This window comes from Oryx dammah, unplaced genomic scaffold (genome assembly GCF_014754425.2).
Source record: "Oryx dammah isolate SB20612 unplaced genomic scaffold, SCBI_Odam_1.1 HiC_scaffold_12, whole genome shotgun sequence".
NCBI classification, from domain to species: domain Eukaryota; kingdom Metazoa; phylum Chordata; class Mammalia; order Artiodactyla; family Bovidae; genus Oryx; species Oryx dammah.
In genome coordinates this window covers 14,174,731-14,193,728 of record NW_024070196.1, presented here as the reverse complement: position 1 = coordinate 14,193,728, position 18,998 = coordinate 14,174,731, and the positions used below count along the sequence as shown (strand labels likewise).

General features: G+C 35.8%; 1 protein-coding gene across 1 annotated transcript in view; it reads left to right on the top strand.

The window, feature by feature from the left end:
* The window catches only part of SMARCA5 (SWI/SNF related, matrix associated, actin dependent regulator of chromatin, subfamily a, member 5), a 38,087-nt gene extending 19,297 nt beyond the window's left edge, over window positions 1–18,790 (top strand). The window contains exons 10-24 of the mRNA XM_040250448.1: window positions 2,151–2,260; window positions 3,989–4,215; window positions 5,762–5,883; window positions 5,961–6,113; window positions 7,340–7,472; window positions 10,403–10,551; window positions 10,739–10,858; window positions 11,655–11,765; window positions 12,112–12,225; window positions 12,407–12,529; window positions 13,266–13,398; window positions 14,372–14,490; window positions 14,906–15,118; window positions 16,650–16,757; window positions 17,528–18,790. Coding sequence (XP_040106382.1) covers window positions 2,151–2,260; window positions 3,989–4,215; window positions 5,762–5,883; window positions 5,961–6,113; window positions 7,340–7,472; window positions 10,403–10,551; window positions 10,739–10,858; window positions 11,655–11,765; window positions 12,112–12,225; window positions 12,407–12,529; window positions 13,266–13,398; window positions 14,372–14,490; window positions 14,906–15,118; window positions 16,650–16,757; window positions 17,528–17,593 — 2,001 coding nt within the window. The 3' untranslated portion in view covers window positions 17,594–18,790. The remainder of the gene's footprint in view (window positions 1–2,150; window positions 2,261–3,988; window positions 4,216–5,761; window positions 5,884–5,960; window positions 6,114–7,339; window positions 7,473–10,402; window positions 10,552–10,738; window positions 10,859–11,654; window positions 11,766–12,111; window positions 12,226–12,406; window positions 12,530–13,265; window positions 13,399–14,371; window positions 14,491–14,905; window positions 15,119–16,649; window positions 16,758–17,527) is intronic.
* The last annotated feature ends 208 nt before the right edge of the window (window positions 18,791–18,998 follow it).

The window sequence follows — 18,998 nt, the reverse complement described above, 5'->3', positions numbered from 1 at the left end:
TTTCATGACCTAACTCAGGGTTTCTCAACTTGTGTTGACATGTTGGTGCAGTTTTTGGAGGATGGGGAAGGTGGTTTTCTTGTTCAGTAGCAGCATCCTGAACACTTCTGCTCACTCTGTGCCAGTAGTATGCCCTCATTTGTGACAGTCAGAAATGTTTCAAGGCCCTAGAAACATGTCCTGTGGGACAAAATCTCTCCTCCTCCAGAGAGTTAATGTTTCTGTTAATAGTGTTCTCCAATTTCTGTCTCACTCCTTAGTCAAGCTTTACTTTGCTAAAATTGCTGACCCCACTGTCAGTTTTCTGTAACCACTGTGCTCATTTCAGTGTCTTTGCTTATCTTTTCTTCCACATCTAGTATTCTCTTTCTTGCCTTTATGAATAATACTTCGGCCAAGACTCGGTGGTGATGTCCCCTTCTCCACGAGTACCCAGGCCGAGGCCAGCCTAGAGACTTCTCTCTAGCCTGTCTTTAATAACCCAACATTCTAACATTATAGGACTTTGCACAGGCTACTGAAATGACTCCTTTACAAATGCTTTCTCTCTGGATTGTAAACACAAAGGCAGGATGTGTCTTACATTTGCCTTTGTATCCCTAGCATAATGCCTGGCTCAAAGTGCATATTTGATTAAGGGGAAAATTTTAAAAACTTTTGAGTGTTCAGATATTTGTATATAAATTAATTTTAAGGCTCTCGAAAATTCTGTGTACTGAAATTGTATTTTGTACATATTTGAAGATAATGGTCTCCTAGACACCTTGTTTCATTTTAGATGGCATTTAAGCATGTAAGCACTCAATTTAGATTTATTTGTTCAGAGGGTTGTGGGGTATGTATGTGTAGACTTTGCTTAATAAATAGATAGGTACATGTAGGTAAAGCATACTAAAGCACAATAGAATACTGGTTTTGGCATTTGTTTATTTTGTTTAGATAGCAGCATGAAGATGCTTCTCAAATCAAGGGGTATAGGTCCGGTAGCTGCCTCGCCGCGCTGTCCTGAGGTTCCCACCATAGCTCCTGTGTCTTGTAATGAAAGAGTGTGTTCACAATCACATGGTGTACTTGGGCATGAGAGAATTCTTTAAATGAGTTTTCTTTAGTTGCAAAAAAATCCCACACCAAAGCCTAACTTGTGTATATTTTTAATAACCCCAAAATTTGTGAGTTGGCTGAGTGAGTTCTTTGCTGGATTTACCCAGCTGCATGTACACGGACAGTTCTGGAAGAGGGCCAGGGAGGCTGAAGGTCCTTGCTCACATGGCTGGCAGTTGGTGCCAGCTTTTCGTTGGGCTCCACTAGCTTCCTTATGTGCTGATATTTGAGTGTTGCTTATTGTTTTTCTCATCAACTTTTGTTGTTTGATCACATTTTTATAAGCTAGTGGTAAATAGAACAAAGGAAGATAAAAATAAAAGGATATCTTTTGCTTTATAGCTGTCTTACAATTATTTTATGAAAATTAATTACCTATATACAACAGGGGTATGTCTCACAAATACAATATTGTGTAAAAGAAACCAGATATAAATTGGGCATATACTATGAATCTTTGTATATAAATAAAGTTAAAAACCATCAAAACTGATGTATGACGTTAAAAACTGAATATTGCTTACCTTTGGGAAGGAAGGTGGGAGGTAGTGACTGGGAAGGTTACAGAAGGATTTATGGGATGTTCTGTTTATCTAGAAGATGGTTACATGGCTATGTTTACTTGATTAAAATGTATTGAGCTATATATTTACAGTGTGTATACTTTATATTTGTCTACTTCCATAAGAAAAAGATAAATTAGGGAACAGTAACCATGATGACATCATAATGCGGACATAGCCTTTTCTTAAGTAGTTTTAAATTTGAAAGGCAGTGAATGTTGAAAATATCATCTTTAAAATTTACTGTTGTTTTTTACACTTTATGACAAGTGTATCAAGTGTTTACTTATTATATTGAATAGTCATCTTAACATACTCTTTAGGAAGTCTGTAATAATAAATTATATATTTGGAAGGGAGAAGTCCTAAGAATCTTTTGATGTTCAGGAAGGCACATTTCTGTGTATTTAATGGACGCTTTTGAGATCCTGAAATATTACTTATGTTACCGATAAGGTCATCTCCATTTCTTTCTGCTCTTTTAAGGTTTTGCGTCCATTCCTCCTTCGTCGAATTAAGGCTGATGTTGAAAAGAGTTTACCTCCAAAGAAGGAAGTAAAAATCTATGTGGGTCTTAGCAAAATGCAAAGGGAATGGTATGTGTTTTGAGATGTTTTTGAAATCATTCTTAATTCTTCACTAACTTTCATTTGTATTTTGCTTTTGTATTTGTATTGTCAAGGAATTCAGTTTGCTGGTTTGCACTCAGCCTGAACAGTTTCCCAGATGTAGAACCTAGGACTTCCTAATCAAATTTATGATATAAAGTATTTGTTAAAGATGAAAGAATCAGCTTGGGAAGTTTAAGAATTCAAAAGTTAAACTTGGCATTTAACAGAGATGGATGTAAAGCCGTGTACATGGGTTTTTAAAAAAGAAACTATGGTGACACAGATGTGAGACGTGGTTAACCTGCTGGGTCATAAATCCTGGCCCATGGGCTCATGCTAGCCCCTGATAAAGTTGGAGATAGTAGAGGTCTGAGAAAACTTAAGTGCTTTCTCTTATCTCAGAAAGCTATATTTATTTAGTTTATAAGTCCATTTTGAGCTGATGTTTTATTTTAGGTAAGATTAAAATGTCCTTTTGTGAAATTAGAGTAATGACACATGATAGCTATTTTAAAAGCTCCTAAATAGAGCATACTAAGAAAGTTGAAAACCTTGTAAATTTCTGTTATTTTTGTTTTCTGTTTTCCTTTTTTAAAAGTTTTATGGGTGTATGAAATCTTAAAAGGCTAGAAACTGCTGGCTTAAGTGTTCAGAGGAGGGAAATAATTAGCCACTCTGTTCTTACTGCATCTCAAGTATGTTCAGTTCAGTGCTCAGCATTCATAAGTATTTTTTCAAGGGGCTGGAATTGTTGGTAAAAGGACAGAAAAGATAAAAGGCAAAGAAATGGGCGGGCAAAAGGTAGCCCTTTCTAAATGTCTTCAAAAATTTTGAAAGGTTTTAATAGGGTAGCAAAGAGTTCGGCTTGTCTTATATGGCTCTAAAATACAGAATTAAGACATGAATCAGTGCTGAGGTAAAGCAAATTTTTTTTTAGTTTATAACCACATTGGTGAATTTTACATTAGAATTGTGCTGGAAAGGTCTGCCTTGAATATTTTGTGCCTACTAATCGGAGTTAAGCATAGATGGCTTTGGTTATTTAAGTTGTGGCTCAGAGGATTCAGGGTCCTGAAACTTTGGTATTTGCAAAGATTACTCTTTCCTTTAGGATAATGTCTTTAACTTTTTAGTGTATACAGTCAAGGCTTTTCATAATCCAGGCTTAGCTTAACTACCCGCTTCTCTCCCCTCAGCCCATGTACTTTAACTTACATTTAAAGCTGTTGTATTAATTGTGTTTTCATCATCATGCCTATGCTCTCATAATTCTTGTTTCCTCCTTACCCAAATGCTGCCCTGGCCACATTGAATATAGTAATGGAATAGTAGCATTCTTTTGGGAATAGTCTTTTGGGAAAGACTACAGATTAAAATTATGTTTAAAACTTACTTTTAAAGTTTGGCTTTATTACTTAAAATTGTTGTATCATGATAGTTTTGTTTCAGTTCATCCCAAGAAGGTGAATTTACTCTTTTGGGACTCTAAACCCAAGCATTATAGGTGCACATTAGAACACTGAGGGTGGGGAAGGGGTAGGCAGTAAAGAGAAACAAGAAAAAAGAAGTTCAGGTGATACACTCCTAAGCGCACATTAGAAGTTATGGGTATTCTGGGGTTGAGATGGGATTAAGTATATAAAATGGCAGGGACCCATCCAGGAACATGTGAGCCATCAATGTTTTTCTTTAAAATGTTTTTCTTTTCACTAGGTATACTCGGATATTAATGAAGGATATAGATATACTGAACTCTGCAGGGAAGATGGACAAAATGCGGCTGCTGAATATTCTGATGCAGTTGAGGAAATGCTGTAACCACCCCTATCTCTTTGATGGGGCTGAACCGGGTCCACCTTACACAACGGACATGCATCTGGTTACCAACAGTGGCAAAATGGTGGTGTTAGACAAACTGCTCCCTAAATTAAAAGAACAAGGTACCTCTGTTACTGGTATCAAACGGAGAAGTAGTGGAAACTTTTAAGATTCTGATGTTAAAGTGAGGGAGCTCCCCTGCACTGGCACTTTGTAAAGCTGAAGTTTGGGACATTGAAACACTCCTATCCATTAATCTGAGCCTCACACCCCACCCTGCCAGCCTCCCAATTTTAAGCCTCAAATTTTTTTGAAAGCAAGCTGTAGTTAGGGCACTCAAACTCACTGGATTTTGAGGGGAAATTCTCATTTTCTATACACTTTCCTAGAAATACCAGTTTTTTGGTTATAATATGCCAAGAGTGCCCTTCCCACTCATAGACAGTTCACAGAGCCTTTAATAGACAGTGGTGGTGTGTTCAGGCTGATGGTCTTCAGTTATTTATGTGTATTTTTAATTTAATTAAACATTATATGCATGGACCCAAAATAATTTTATTCATAATATGCTGACTTTTTGTATGAAAGTGTGTATGTGTACAGATTTGTTTCAAGTACATGAGTGTAGAGCAAGTTTAGCATGAAGCCAGCTTCAGCAACTATCAACTAGTGGCAAAGCTTGTCTTCATCTGTACTGTACCTGTTTCCTCCTTTCAGACTTTTGAACCATATCCCAGATATCAAGGCATTTCATGAACAAATTATTCATTCTATAAAATGAAGTACACAGGCTTCAAATTTCTCCATTTGTGTTTCTCTGTATATTTTGATAAGAATGATAATTGTACCAGGAGACAACTCTGTTTTAGGATATTGACTGTTGAAAACATGGTTAGAGTTGTCAGTGAATTTGTTTTCTTTTTATACCTTTCTTGGGAAATGTATTTTCTAAAATGCTTTCCTTGAAAGTTGAGTAATTGAAGAAACTAAGTGTGCTGGGAAGGGTGGCAAGAACTCGATAGGAGACTACTGAGCATCCTTGCGCATTTAGGGCATGAGAACGTGGAACACGAGCAGAGTATCAGCTCAGATTCTGAGACAGGGCAGTTGCATAATTTTCCAAAATGATCCACTAGTCATCCTTCATCCTACTGAAGGCATTGTGCAGCTGGCTAAAGAAATGGAAGCATTGGAAATTTGCACTGGGGCCTAGATGAAGGATGATGGTGCAGGTGTTAGGCACACCTCGATGGTCCTTCCATCTGGAGTGGGTCTTCAGAACTTGCGTGAAGTCAGGGTACTGGGTGTGTGTCAAGGGATGCCTGGGCCTTGTACAGGGAAGGGTTGTGGTGGTGAAGGGTTATTTTTAAGTATGTGGGATATAAAGATGTCTTCGGGATGGCAAGATTTCTCAGGCCAGAGGCAGATAGCCTTTCTTGTTTACCTTAGTGTGTTTTATAAATACTACCCTTTTCTATTTGTGCCTTGATGGGAAAAATGTGGGGAGTGACTGACTTAAATAATAATGTGTAGTTTTATCCTTGTAACTACATTACCTGGAATTAAGGGGTAATTGGTTAGTCTTGGTTTTGGTTAGTTGTAAATTTAAATAAATTTTTTTTTTTACTTCTGAAGCCTCTGATAATGGTCTGTTACATTTGCCAACAGGTTCCCGAGTACTGATCTTCAGTCAGATGACCAGGGTATTGGATATTTTGGAAGATTATTGCATGTGGAGGAATTATGAGTACTGTAGGTTGGATGGACAGACACCCCATGATGAGAGACAAGTGAGTAAAATCTGGGGAGGGGAGATTACAAAATTATCAGATAAAATACTTTTCTAACTTTTATTTTATGTCATTAGGAGTCCATCAATGCGTACAATGAACCAAACAGCACAAAGTTTGTTTTTATGTTAAGCACACGAGCTGGTGGTCTTGGCATCAATCTTGCTACTGCTGATGTTGTGATTTTGTATGACTCAGATTGGAATCCCCAAGTAGATCTTCAGGCTATGGTAAGAGATAACAGATATACTCTGTGCTTAATAGATGTTTCAGTTAAAGTAAGCTAATGGGCAGTCTACAAATGTCAGTGACTAAATCCAATAGAATTGTATTTTTTCTGACCTGATAGTTCACTGAGGGTGTTTTGCAGGCATCCATCTAAATCAGGGTATTTCCATCTTACATCTGCCATGTCCTAGGACCTTAGAGTCCTGTTACATCCTTTCCATCAGGAGAGAAAACTGGGGATTGCCCAGGGAGTTTTTCATGGGTCAGAACTGACAGTGTCCCCACTGTGATTGGCCAGCACTCAATCACATAGTGTAACTTACTGCATAGGAGTGGGTAACTGATAGTATAGTTGTGTCCTGGGAGGCATGGTAAACAGGTTTGGGGAGCTGCTAATGCCTGCCACATTTGATGTTTTAAAATCTTAGGCCCATGCATCTAGAGTATCTTGGCCAGATCAAGAGAATCGTTCTTACGTTGAGAAAACTTAATGGATCTATAAAATAATAGAAAAACATAAAAAAGTTTGTATGTTGGTACTGCTAATAACTTGGCCTGTGGTGGTTATATTTCTTCTTGTTGGCGATTTTCATCCTGCGACTCTTTGTAAAGGTGGCTGGGAAAATCGATCAGTTAGAAATAGGGATGCTTTATAAGAGTGTGTTTTCTGAACTTAACAGAAGTGAAACAGAAAATGGAATTCAGATTAGTTTGACTTCTTATATGTAGTTGATTGGGTACTGTTTAGACTAGGATTTTTATATTGTTTGTGGAGTTTGTTTATGTCACTTTCCCTCCCTAAATATAGTGAAAATTTAGATTTGATTTAGTAGAAAAACATTTTGAATTTAAACTTAAAAAATATTTTTAAAAAAGTTTTATTGTTATACTTAAAGATTATAATTTTGTCTGTGTTGTCTGAAGACATTATGTGTATTTTATTTCCATTAACCTAGTAAAATTAACATGGTAAGTTTCTCACAGATTCAACATGTTCTATGCTTCTGGAAGGATTTCTTATGAGATAACTGATTAATTTGATTGAAACTGAGACTTTAGGAACTGTTAATGAAATGTTAATGAATATGAATTCATCAGTGTTTTGTTTCATATTTTTAAAACCATCTTGTACTTGAGAATATTTTCATTTCGTTTTTCAAGATACACATTCAAATGTCATTTATGTGAATTTTCAACTGGATTCAAAGTAACCTAGTTCTTTTCCTAGGACCGAGCACATAGAATTGGACAGACCAAGACAGTCAGAGTGTTCCGCTTCATAACCGATAACACTGTAGAAGAAAGAATAGTGGAGCGTGCTGAGATGAAACTCAGATTGGATTCCATCGTCATCCAGCAGGGTGAGCCTTAGGACTTTTAACATTTACCAAGTTGAATTTATAACACTTTCCCCCTGGATATTCAAGTTCAAAATTATTTATTGAACAGCCACAGATGCCAGGCATTGTTCTTAGTGCTGAGAATACAAAGCTGACTGAAACCAACCGGTGTTCTTACTTTCAAGGCGTTTATAACTGAGTGAGAGTGAGACACAGAATAAATGTTTATGTAAGGAGGACTAGAAGGTGAGAGTGAGATTTTATTTTGGATGAATGGAAGGGAACTTCAGGTTCTTGTGCCAGATAAGCTTTCAAGGAAGACATTTGTGTTTTCATAAAGCTTAAGATAGATCTTTTAGCGATGGGATATGTAAAATGAAAAAGTGAAAAACGAAACAAACCCTCAACCTTTCTGCCCACGTTGGTGTCTTTCCCTCGCAAATTGTGTTGTGACCAAATACATTTTCTCTGTCCCTGAAGCTAAGAGGTTACTGTCGTGTTCTTGTGTTAGTCGCTCAGTCTTGTCCAGCTCTTTGCAACCCCATGGACTGTAACCTGCCAGGCCCTCTGCCCTTGCAGTCTCCAGGCAAGAATACTGGAGTGGGTAGCCTTCTCCAGGGGATCTTCCCAATCTAGGGATCCAACCTGACTCTCCTGTACTTCAGGCAGACTCTTTACTGACTGAGCTACCAGGGAAGTCCAAATGGACTTTGTTGAAATTAGAAAATTCTATAAATCAGACCTTTTTTTTTTTTTTTGGCCATGTAGTTTGGGGAGTCTCAGTTCCCTGACCAGGGACTGAGCCCCGGCTGCAGAAGAGAAAGCCCAGAACCCTAACTCTGGGCCGCCAGGGGGGCCTGTGTGTCCTCTACTGGTGGCTCCGTTTGTGTGTTCGGTTTCGTCAGCCAGGGTCTTAGGTGCCTTGTAAGGAAGGGAGTGTTACATTTCTTTGATATCCCTTAATATGACATCACTTCATGGCAGATAGGTGCGGAAACAGTGAGAGACTTTATTTTCCTGGGCTCCAAAATTACTGCAGATGGTGACTACAGCCATGAATTTAAAAGACGCTTACTCCTTGGAAGAAAAGCAATGACAAACCTAGACAGCATGTTAAAAAGCAGAGACATTACTTTGCCAACAAAGGTCTGTCTAGTCAAAGCTGTGGTTTTTCCAGTAGTCATGTGTGGATGTGAGAGTGAGAGTTGGACTATATAAAGAAGGCTGAGCGCTGAAGAATTGATGCTTTTGAACTGTGGTGTTGGAGAAGACTCTTGAGAGTCCCTTGGACTGCAAGGAGGTCCAACCAGTCCGTCCCAAAGGAAATCAGTCCTGGGTGTTCACTGGAAGGACTGATGGTAAAGCTGAAACTCCAATACTTTGGCCACCTCATGCGAAGAGCTGACTCATTGGAAAAGCCCCTGATGCTGAGAAAGATGGAAGGCAGGAGGAGAAGGGGATGACAGAGGATGAGATGGTTGGATGGCATCAGCGACTCAATGGACATGAATTTGAGTAAACTCTGGGAGTTAGTGATGGACAGGGAGGCCTGGCGTGCTGCAGTCGTTGGGGTCGCAAGAGTCGTACATGACTGAACTGAACTGAATTGAATGCCATCCATAGAGTTAGCCATGTGTTGTATACATAAAGACAATACATGATTGAATACAGTTATTTTTGTTATTAGTTGCTTAACAGGCTTATTTTGTACCAGGCGATGTGCTCAATATTTAAATACAGAGTATTATCTTTAGTCTTCATGCCAGCTGGAGGTTGGCATCAGAGATAGAAGTGAGTTGCTTGTCTATCATGTATACAGCCAAGAAGTGACTCATCTAGGCTATCAAAAGCTGTATAAATTATTACAGTGAATGTTTAATTAGGAATGTCTCTGGGGACTTCTGGGGCCTGCCAAACAGTGAAATTTCTCATGAGCGATGTAGTGGTCCTCACATTCATCCATGGTTTTAGAAAGACATCTGCCTTATGGTTCTTGTTGACAGTTATTTTCATCTCTGAAACACCTTTTTTTTTTTCTTTTTTTAAAGGTTAAAAAACTAATTCTTTTACAATCAGCTGAGAAAAACAGTCTTTTGACTTTGGGTTTTTCTAGGGCAAATTTTGGAACAAATGTGTGCTAGTAGCTTTGTTAATCCCATTTATAGACATATAGTCAAACAGCAAGCCTTCGGTGGATGCCTCTGGGTTATGTTTGGTGTACTAAGGGGTATAATAAAAAATATGGGAATATATAGAAGTACTTACATCTGAAAAGTTCCTTCCCACCAACAGGAAAGTAATTCCTGTAAGCCTAAGAACATTTTTGTAGCATTGAGATAGCTTTCAAGAATCATATTCTTTATATTGAAGATGTGTCTTAACTTTGAAAGTCACAGATATTTGATGGTGTATTCTGTGAGGGACCTAAAACCATGATACAAGGATTTAAGGTCCCAGAAAACAACTTGTATCTTTATCCACTCATTACAAGTTGGTTGAAGTAGAAAAATTGAAACACAAGTATATGTGAATAACTCTTGAAGTTTGGCAGTGTGAAGGTTTTTATACTTCATTTTCTAAGTAGAAAAGGCTGATTTGGGATTATTAGTAATAATACTAAGTAGTTTCTGCTTATCAGAAACTTCCTGTGTTTATAATACTCTCATCTAAGTTTTGGTAATTTGATTTTCAGATATCCAAAATTACTGTTATTCTCACACGAGAATATATTTTATTGAGATGGTATTCAGTAGACTTTATTACATAATATGTAAGCTTTAAGAAATATTTTAAATATTAACTTAAAATTTGGCATTTTATGTAAAAGTGAAAATTATCAAATGTGAATAAACAGAAATGATTATTGTTTGAGGTAAAATTATGTGGGCTTATATCTAACATTTAAAATTCCAGAAGTTTAATTAATATTACACATAAACATCTTTTTTCAGGAAGACTTGTGGATCAGAATCTAAACAAAATTGGGAAAGATGAAATGCTTCAAATGATAAGGCATGGGGCAACACATGTATTTGCTTCAAAGGAGAGTGAGATTACTGATGAGGATATTGATGGTATTTTGGAAAGAGGTGCAAAGAAGGTGAGATGCAGATTAAATGATTATTTCTAGTATATAAAATACTTTAAACCAGAACTGAGGAAATACCTAAGTTACACTTTTACTTCCAAAGAAGTTATGTACTATAAAGTCCAATTCGTTTTGACTATAGTTCTCGTGCTTTTATAGAATTATCAAATCTAAAAAAATGTTTCTTTTGTTTCCTTAGACTGCAGAGATGAATGAAAAGCTCTCCAAGATGGGTGAAAGCTCACTTAGAAATTTTACAATGGATACAGAGTCGAGCGTTTATAACTTTGAAGGAGAAGATTATAGAGAAAAACAAAAGGTAATTTAGAAAGAGATTTTGGTTATTTTAAGACTTAATATTTTACTTGAAAATTGGAATTTAAGTCTTAGGTGTGATGCCTTATCTCAAACAGCAGTCATTTCTGTTTACTCATTTCTGAATTATTTTCATTTTTGTGTTAAATTTAATGCCAAATTTTCAGTTGGTAAATGCTGAAATGTTTTAAAAATTTATGTATACTGTTACAGTAAAGTATATTGTGTGGGGTGATTGTAGTAATTAGGGATATTTGGAAATTAAAACTACTGCCAAAAGTAAAATTTGTCACAACATTATTAGATTTTTTTTTCCCTAAGCAGAATTGACTATTAATAAGTAAAGGGATGAACTTGCTAATTTCTAAATTGCTATTTCCTTCCTAATCAGTATTATATAGTGAAATTAGAAAATACCTGCAGGGAAGAAGGAAAATAATTCTACCTAATGATTTCCCTTTTAACATTTAGATATTTATATCCTCTGAATTTTTTCTAGTCTAAATATTTATCTACATTTCTCTCCTAATTTTAGTTCTAGCATACCGTCTGTAGCATTTCTTTTTTCACCCAATTATCATTAATTTGGTCAGGAAATAATTACTGAATGTTTTATGCTATTCACTAGACATCCTCTTGTGTGTTAATTGCATTAGTCCCTAGCCTCATATAGTCTAGGGTGTTATGAATATCTGCATTTATAAATAAGTCATATTGATGTAACAGTAGAAGTTGCATTCATGTAAGATTTGTGGCTGTATAATAAAAGTTGGTGATTTGAACTGTTTCCCGTGGGCTAGATTGCATTCACAGAGTGGATTGAGCCTCCTAAACGAGAAAGAAAAGCCAACTATGCTGTCGATGCCTATTTCAGGGAAGCTCTTCGCGTCAGTGAACCTAAAGCACCCAAGGTGAGTTGACAGAGCACAAATATCTAAAAACACTGGAAATGCAAATTATTTTTCTTCTTATATTCTTGCAGTAAAATCAGATTGAGAATTAAGTTTTGTGTGGTTTCTTCCAATGTACCTCCCTTCAGCTTTTGTTGAAAGTTTCTAAAAGTTAATTTTAAATGTAAGCATTTAAAATTTGCTTGATGTTTGTTAAATTTTATGGAAGATGCATTCAGTTGCTTGGAGAATTGACTGTCATGGTTTTATAGAGTGCAAAAAGATTTCAGATAGATTTAAAGCAAAATAGGTTTGTTTGTTTGTTTGTTTGTTTTTACAAACAATGCTTTTTTTTTTTTTTTTTTAGGCTCCTCGACCTCCAAAACAACCCAATGTTCAGGATTTCCAGTTCTTTCCTCCACGTCTATTTGAAATATTGGAAAAAGAAATTCTATATTACAGAAAAACAATTGGTTATAAGGTAACAGAAGTAAAACTTTGTGACTAATCTCATTTGTTTTAACTTACTAAATGCATGATATCAATATATTTTCTTGGATTAAAACTTGTAAAATTTCATGTAGTTGGTTAAGAGTTTAGTTCATCACATATTTCCTGAAATATATTGGCTGATGACATAGAAAAAGTATGTATATTTTTAGGTCCCTCGAAATCCTGACCTACCAAATGCAGCACAGGCACAAAAGGAAGAACAGCTTAAAATTGATGAAGCTGAACCCCTTAATGATGAAGAGTTAGAGGAAAAAGAGAAGCTTCTGACGCAGGTATAGCTTTCAATCAAAACCAGGTTTAGTAATGGTTATTCTGTAAGGCACCCTGTTAGATTCTGTGGGGATAAACAAAAGAAGTAAAGTTTTTGCTTTCAGAAGTGGAATAATTGGAGATGATGAAGCATGGGCATATGGGTATATGCTGTATTGTGGTTGTCATTAGTTGTGGAGGTAGAAGAGAAGAGGATAGATTTGCACCAAATCTATCATTGTAGAGTCAGTATCTTTGATCACCTTTCTTCCAGCGCTCCCACCTTCCCTTTCCTGTGGATCTTCTCATTTTTACTATGTCGTCATTCTCATTACAAGGATCTGCTTGGTACTTATTCAGACATCCTTTAGGATTCAGTCAAGGCCTTTGAGAATCTAGCTGTAACCTACCTTTAAAGCTTTATTATTACTTTGTTCTGCCGCTTGGTTTATGTGTTTGCTCTTTACGTTCATTCTAGCTCTTTATGTTCATTCCTCCTGACAATTTCTCCTTGAAAGTGCTGTGAAAATGTCACTTTCTTGTGCAGCATTTCATTTCTCTCCCACTCAGACTTAGTTGCTTGGCTGTCTAAGTAATGTATATGATGTATTGCCAGAGTGCACATCTATGAATAGTTACCACTTTAAAATAACTTAGAGCAACTGAAATTTTTCTATAATACTTAGCAAGATTGGTAAAGTTTTAATAGCTTTTCCCCCAAGCTCAGTGATTATATGCTTTGTTTCCTTTGCTTTGAAGGGATTTACCAATTGGAATAAGAGAGATTTTAACCAGTTTATCAAAGCTAATGAGAAGTGGGGTCGTGATGATATTGAAAATATAGCAAGAGAAGTAGAAGGAAAAACTCCAGAAGAAGTCATTGAATACTCAGGTACTTCTATTATTTTAATAGGTATAAGAATGTTCTCAGGCTTTTGGAGGGCTGTTGGAAAGTTGAGATTTTCTTACTATGAATGATGTATTTGTTTTCTTACTTAAAAAAAAATTTTTGGCCATATATGTGGCCTATGGGCTTCCCTGGTGGCTCAGACGGTAAAGAATCTGCCTGCAAAGCAGAAGACCTGGGTTCCATCCCTGGGTTGGGAAGATTCCCTGGAGGAGGGCATGGCAGCCCACTCTAGTATTCTTGCCTGGAGAATCACCGTGGACAGAGGAGCCTGTGGGCTGTAGCCACACAGAGGCAAACACAACGGAGAGACACAGCACACACGTGGCATGTGGAGTCTTAGCTCCCTGCCCAGGGATTGAACCCACACCCCCTGGGCTGGAAGCATAGAGTCTTAACCTCTGAACCACTAGGGAAGTCCGTGAACCATGTTTTGATAAGCTAAAATTTGCCACAACTTAGTATCTTGTTTTGTTTTTTAAAAATTGAGTTGGAAAAGCTCCCCTTCTTTAAAATGGCATCATTATTTTTTCTTTTTCAACCCTTGTTAACTAACTGTAACCAAGAAAACAAGAATAGGTCACTGAATAATTGTGCTTTCTTTTTACTTCATTTCACTTTATAACTTTTCAAATACTATATAATTCTGTGTTTCCTGAAGTCTGTTGGGTTGACAGGTGGATATGTGTAGTTGTGCTGTGGTGATTGCTGAAAATTTCAAAAGAGCAGAGAATTAGGCGTTGGGAGATACTTAAATCATGCCATTCACCTTACCTTTTTTTTTTTACAGTTAAGGAAACAGAGATAATTGTGTGACTTACTAGTGTTAGATGTGGGAAGAAGGGAAACATTTCTTAATCCTTAGCAAATAAAATAGATCAGAGCATTTATAGAAACAAGTTACTTATATTTCTTCCCTTTCTCTACCTCTCTTGTTTGCCCAATTTTACTCCTACAGCTGTATTCTGGGAAAGATGCAATGAGCTGCAGGACATAGAAAAGATTATGGCTCAGATTGAAAGAGGAGAGGCAAGAATTCAGAGAAGAATTAGTATCAAAAAAGCACTTGACACGAAGGTACTTTGAATATTAATAAGTATTATAATTAATAAAATAACTCCTGTAAGTATAAGAGTTAAAGTAACTTTTTAAAAGGAAAAGAAATGATTTAAAATTAAAAATTTCTTCAGAGAACAACATTGAAACTTCATGGGCATTTTCAACAGAATTTACTTCAGTATTTCAGTTGGTATATGTGAGTCAGAGTCTCTGTGATTTAGCTCTTTGGTACATAGTACTAGAAAGTCTGAGTCTGTATTTATTTTTAGAATAATAAAGACCAGTTGTTTCAGAACAAAGGTTGTGATATGATGGAAGTGCTTTGGGTAGAAAATGGATGTGAAATACAACATTGGTAGCCAACTTTACTGAGTTTGAAATATAGGTTATATAGGATTTGTATTTTGTATAATGTGAAATCCGGTTTTCATAGATTGGACGGTACAAAGCACCTTTTCATCAGCTGAGAATATCTTATGGTACTAACAAAGGGAAAAACTACACTGAAGAGGAAGACCGCTTCCTGATCTGTATGCTTCACAAGCTTGGATTCGACAAAGAAAATGTGTATGATGAGCTGCGGCAGTGTATTCGCAACTCTCCTCAGTTCAGATTCGACTGGTTTCTAAAGTCCAGAACCGCAATGGTGAGTCCTGGGGCCTTTTTGTGGACTGAAGCAAACAATTCAGACGAAGTAGATAGTGTAGTATTGTTTAAGGTACCTTTTAAATTTTTATTAAGAGAAAATTTGTGTATCTTTGAAGTAAATTTTTGTTAGATTGCTGTTTGTATCAAAGGTTAAAGTAGTTCCTTAAGAAACAGTTAACCTCCACAGTTATAAACCTAATGTCATGAATCACTTACAAAGTTTATTTTTTCCATCGTTTGATAGCACTTCTTTTAACATCACTATATACAATAGGATTAGTTTTTTGTGTGAATTTTAATCAAGCTTGAAGTAGAAGAAAAAGTCACATCAGTTTTAACTTGTGAATAAGATGATCACAATTTAAAATTTGACTTTTGCTTTTGTAAATATACACATTTTTATAAAGAAAGGACTTCTACTCATGCATCTGCCCATCAGAATACTGAATTTTCAGTTAATTAAAAAGAGCTTAGTGTGGTAAAACACTGTACTGTTTTAATGCTAGGTTCTCATCAGCAAGTTCCATTTTTATGATGTAAAATTAGAATTCAGAAAAATTTAGCTTTGATGAATTGTTCTTCCCTTATGTATTTTACCACCTTTGAATTTTTAGCTTCATCTTGCGTTCTTTAGGATGATATTAATGCCAAAAAAAGTTCTGTAGTCTTAATTTTGAGATATACTGGGGTAGCAAAGTTTAAACAATATTATAATAATAAACTCTCTCAGTGTATTTAAAATACATTGTGCTCTTCAAGATGGGGGATAGTTTACCGTCTCTTAAGTGTTTGACCACTGAAGGGTTTTTTTCCCATTAAATGTCATTGGAGGCTGGTGTTTTATGAAACTCTAGGTTGGGAAATGTTGCACTATAATTGCATTATAAATATACAATGAGAGGAGACAGATTCAGTTGCTATAAGCTCTGTATTATATCTTTTAAAGTAGGAACAACTACTTCATAGTTAGTAAGGGAAACAAGATGCAGTGCCACCTTAATTTACTGGTATAATACCAGGGTCTAAAACTGTGTTACTTACCAGGGTCTAAAACTGTGTTACTTCCTAATGTGGTTCATGTTAAGGCACACATGCAAAATGATAATATGTGTATGGCCCCTTCCCCTTGTGATGAAACAGTTGAGGCGTAATCTTTGTCTATAAGCCAGGCAGATTCATACCATAGCACATCTGTAAAGCATTCTGGTGCATGTATCTCAGTAAATTCAGAACTTGGATGTAGCGTACTACCCTCTCTCTGTATGTGCTGTTGCAGATATTTCCTGGCTGTGTCCTGTATGGCCTTAAGTAATGAAGTGAAAGATGCACACATGTCTCTTTTTAATCCCCCTGGCATGGATTGTGTACGAAAATTAGTAGTTTTTTGTTTTAAAAACCTTTAATGTATTGGGGGGGGGTGTAAGTGATGACATGCTATTAAAACGTAACTTTGGTTTTGAAATTGTTTTCATGAAAACTTATAGACGGAGAACACAGATTTATCATGTAAAGTTGTGTTTATAACTTAGGAACTCCAGAGGAGGTGTAACACCTTAATCACCTTGATTGAAAGAGAAAATATGGAACTAGAAGAAAAGGAGAAGGCAGAGAAGAAGAAAAGAGGACCCAAACCTTCAGTGAGTGCTGATGAAAGTGTAAAGTCCTCTTGGGGCTTAACTGCTTTCAAGACTTTGAACATTACTTGGCTTATCACTGATGCATTAGTCTTTTTTTTTTTGGTAGATCATATAACCTTAAATTGCTTAAAAAGTATAAAGAAACTTGATTGCATTGTGTGGGGAAAATCATGTTACGATGGTAATTCACAATGTGGGGATTGTAAAAATTTGGTAAGCTCTGTCTTGTGAGTACCAAGAGCCTACACTTGACTTTGAGAATACAGGTTACAATATTAGAATATTTAAAGAAATATTAGGAAAGCAGTGACTTTTACAACCTTTACTGTTCACTTCTAAACTTTGGTTTCTTTCCCCAGTGATCTCTTAGCATTGTGAAGGCAAAAATAATGAGAGAGAAAAAGTCATTTTGTTATTTAGTAATAACTTACAGGGTCATGAGTAAATGAACGTCTGCAGAAAGTCTGGTGTTTATGTAACCTCACAAAGTATTTCTCATTACTGCTTTTTTAAATACGAAGCATGTGTTTGGTGTATTGACTTACTGTTGTTAATTGTGAATTACTCATTACTTCATTAATAGCAGTAAATTCTTTGTGTTATTAAAATACATAGATAAGATTATTTAGAGAATTAAGGTTCTTTGGGTTAAGAAAATTAATACCTGTTACCAGGTGGCAGTTATTAGTAAAGTGCTATCATGTGTCTTCCAGTATGTTTCATGTTAATATTACCCTTGTGATGAAGGAAACCCTTTTGTTTGTTTCTAGACACAGAAACGTAAAATGGATGGAGCACCTGATGGCCGAGGAAGAAAAAAGAAGCTGAAACTATGAATACATATTCGTTTCATAATCACTAACTTTAAACCAGTAGTTCTTTAATTTACGGGTCTTCATAAGATGTACTGTACAATGCTCAATTGTTATGTCATTCAACGACATCAGGTTCATCTGTTTACCGAGCTAGAGACATAGTATGTAGTTTCACTTTTTTAAATGCAACAGCTGTGCTGAAATTTTTTTATCATTAACACTTGAAGTAATAAAATAGGCTTCATTTATTAATAAATGTTTCATTTGATTTATTTTTCTATTATAGTTCCATTTGTGAGGATTGTGACTTTGTTTATGAGCTATAATTTCTATACTTGTGATGCTTAAAAGGAAGCAAACAAGTTAAAAAAAGAAAATTGCAGATAACACTTGTCCCTTCAGTCTTCACTTAGTTGTGTAATTGTTTTAATTCACTTTGCCTTTGCAGAAGTTTGGGTATCTTCTTTGTAGTGCTATTGAGTCTCATCCAGGAAGATTATGTACATTGCATTCTCCTTGCTTATTATATGGGTAGAATGGGAAAAAAAGGCAAGACAAATTCTCATTAAATTCTATGCATATTTCTGTTGCGCTGTTTCTATGGTTCTGAGGTGATGAATATGCCCTATTCTGTTTGGAAGAATGGCCTTTTAGTTGTATAGCCAAAGACATTTAGTATTTTCTGGTTCCTTAAGGTGTTATTGTACCATTTTGTAAAAGGATATTATTATTATTATTTTTTAATTGTTTGGTAAATATTTTTGACAAATTACCTTCTGAAGCAGCCACAACTTGGAAAGATAATGTCAAAACTTAAGATGATTTTTTCCTTTTTTTCAAAAGACCCAACCAAAATAAGGTGTCAATTTGTCATACTGTTAAATTGAAATTGGTAACAAAATGTATCCCCTTCCGGTTTAACCTTTTTTGGGTTTTAGAGTAATTGAAAATTTTATTTTATTATATTTAAAATAATTTCTCAGTGTGAACAGCAAGAATGACTTAATTCCAGTTTTTATTTTCTATGGACAGACTTGATAAACTGGAGACCCTGAAGCAGGATTACCCAAATTGTAGTGTCAGGATTTTAGCTGTACCAGAGGCCTTTATGTGCTACACATAATTTGTATAAAGTTTTATATGTGCAAATTGGGTACATAAATAGTTCTCCATTTTTCTAAGGGAATGCAATAAATGTAGCATCGTGAATAAATATAACTTTTATAATCCTTAAGTGGTCTTCTCTTTCCATTTCTTTAATTTTCTTTTCTCATTTGATTTTTATTCACTTTTTACCTTAGGATGCTATCTTTTTTCCTTAGATTTCCTCCCCATATCAGTTGCTTTTATCAGCCCACACATAATTGAGATTTCTATTTATAATGCTGGTTTCTATAATATTACTAATACTGCTTGCTTCTAAAAA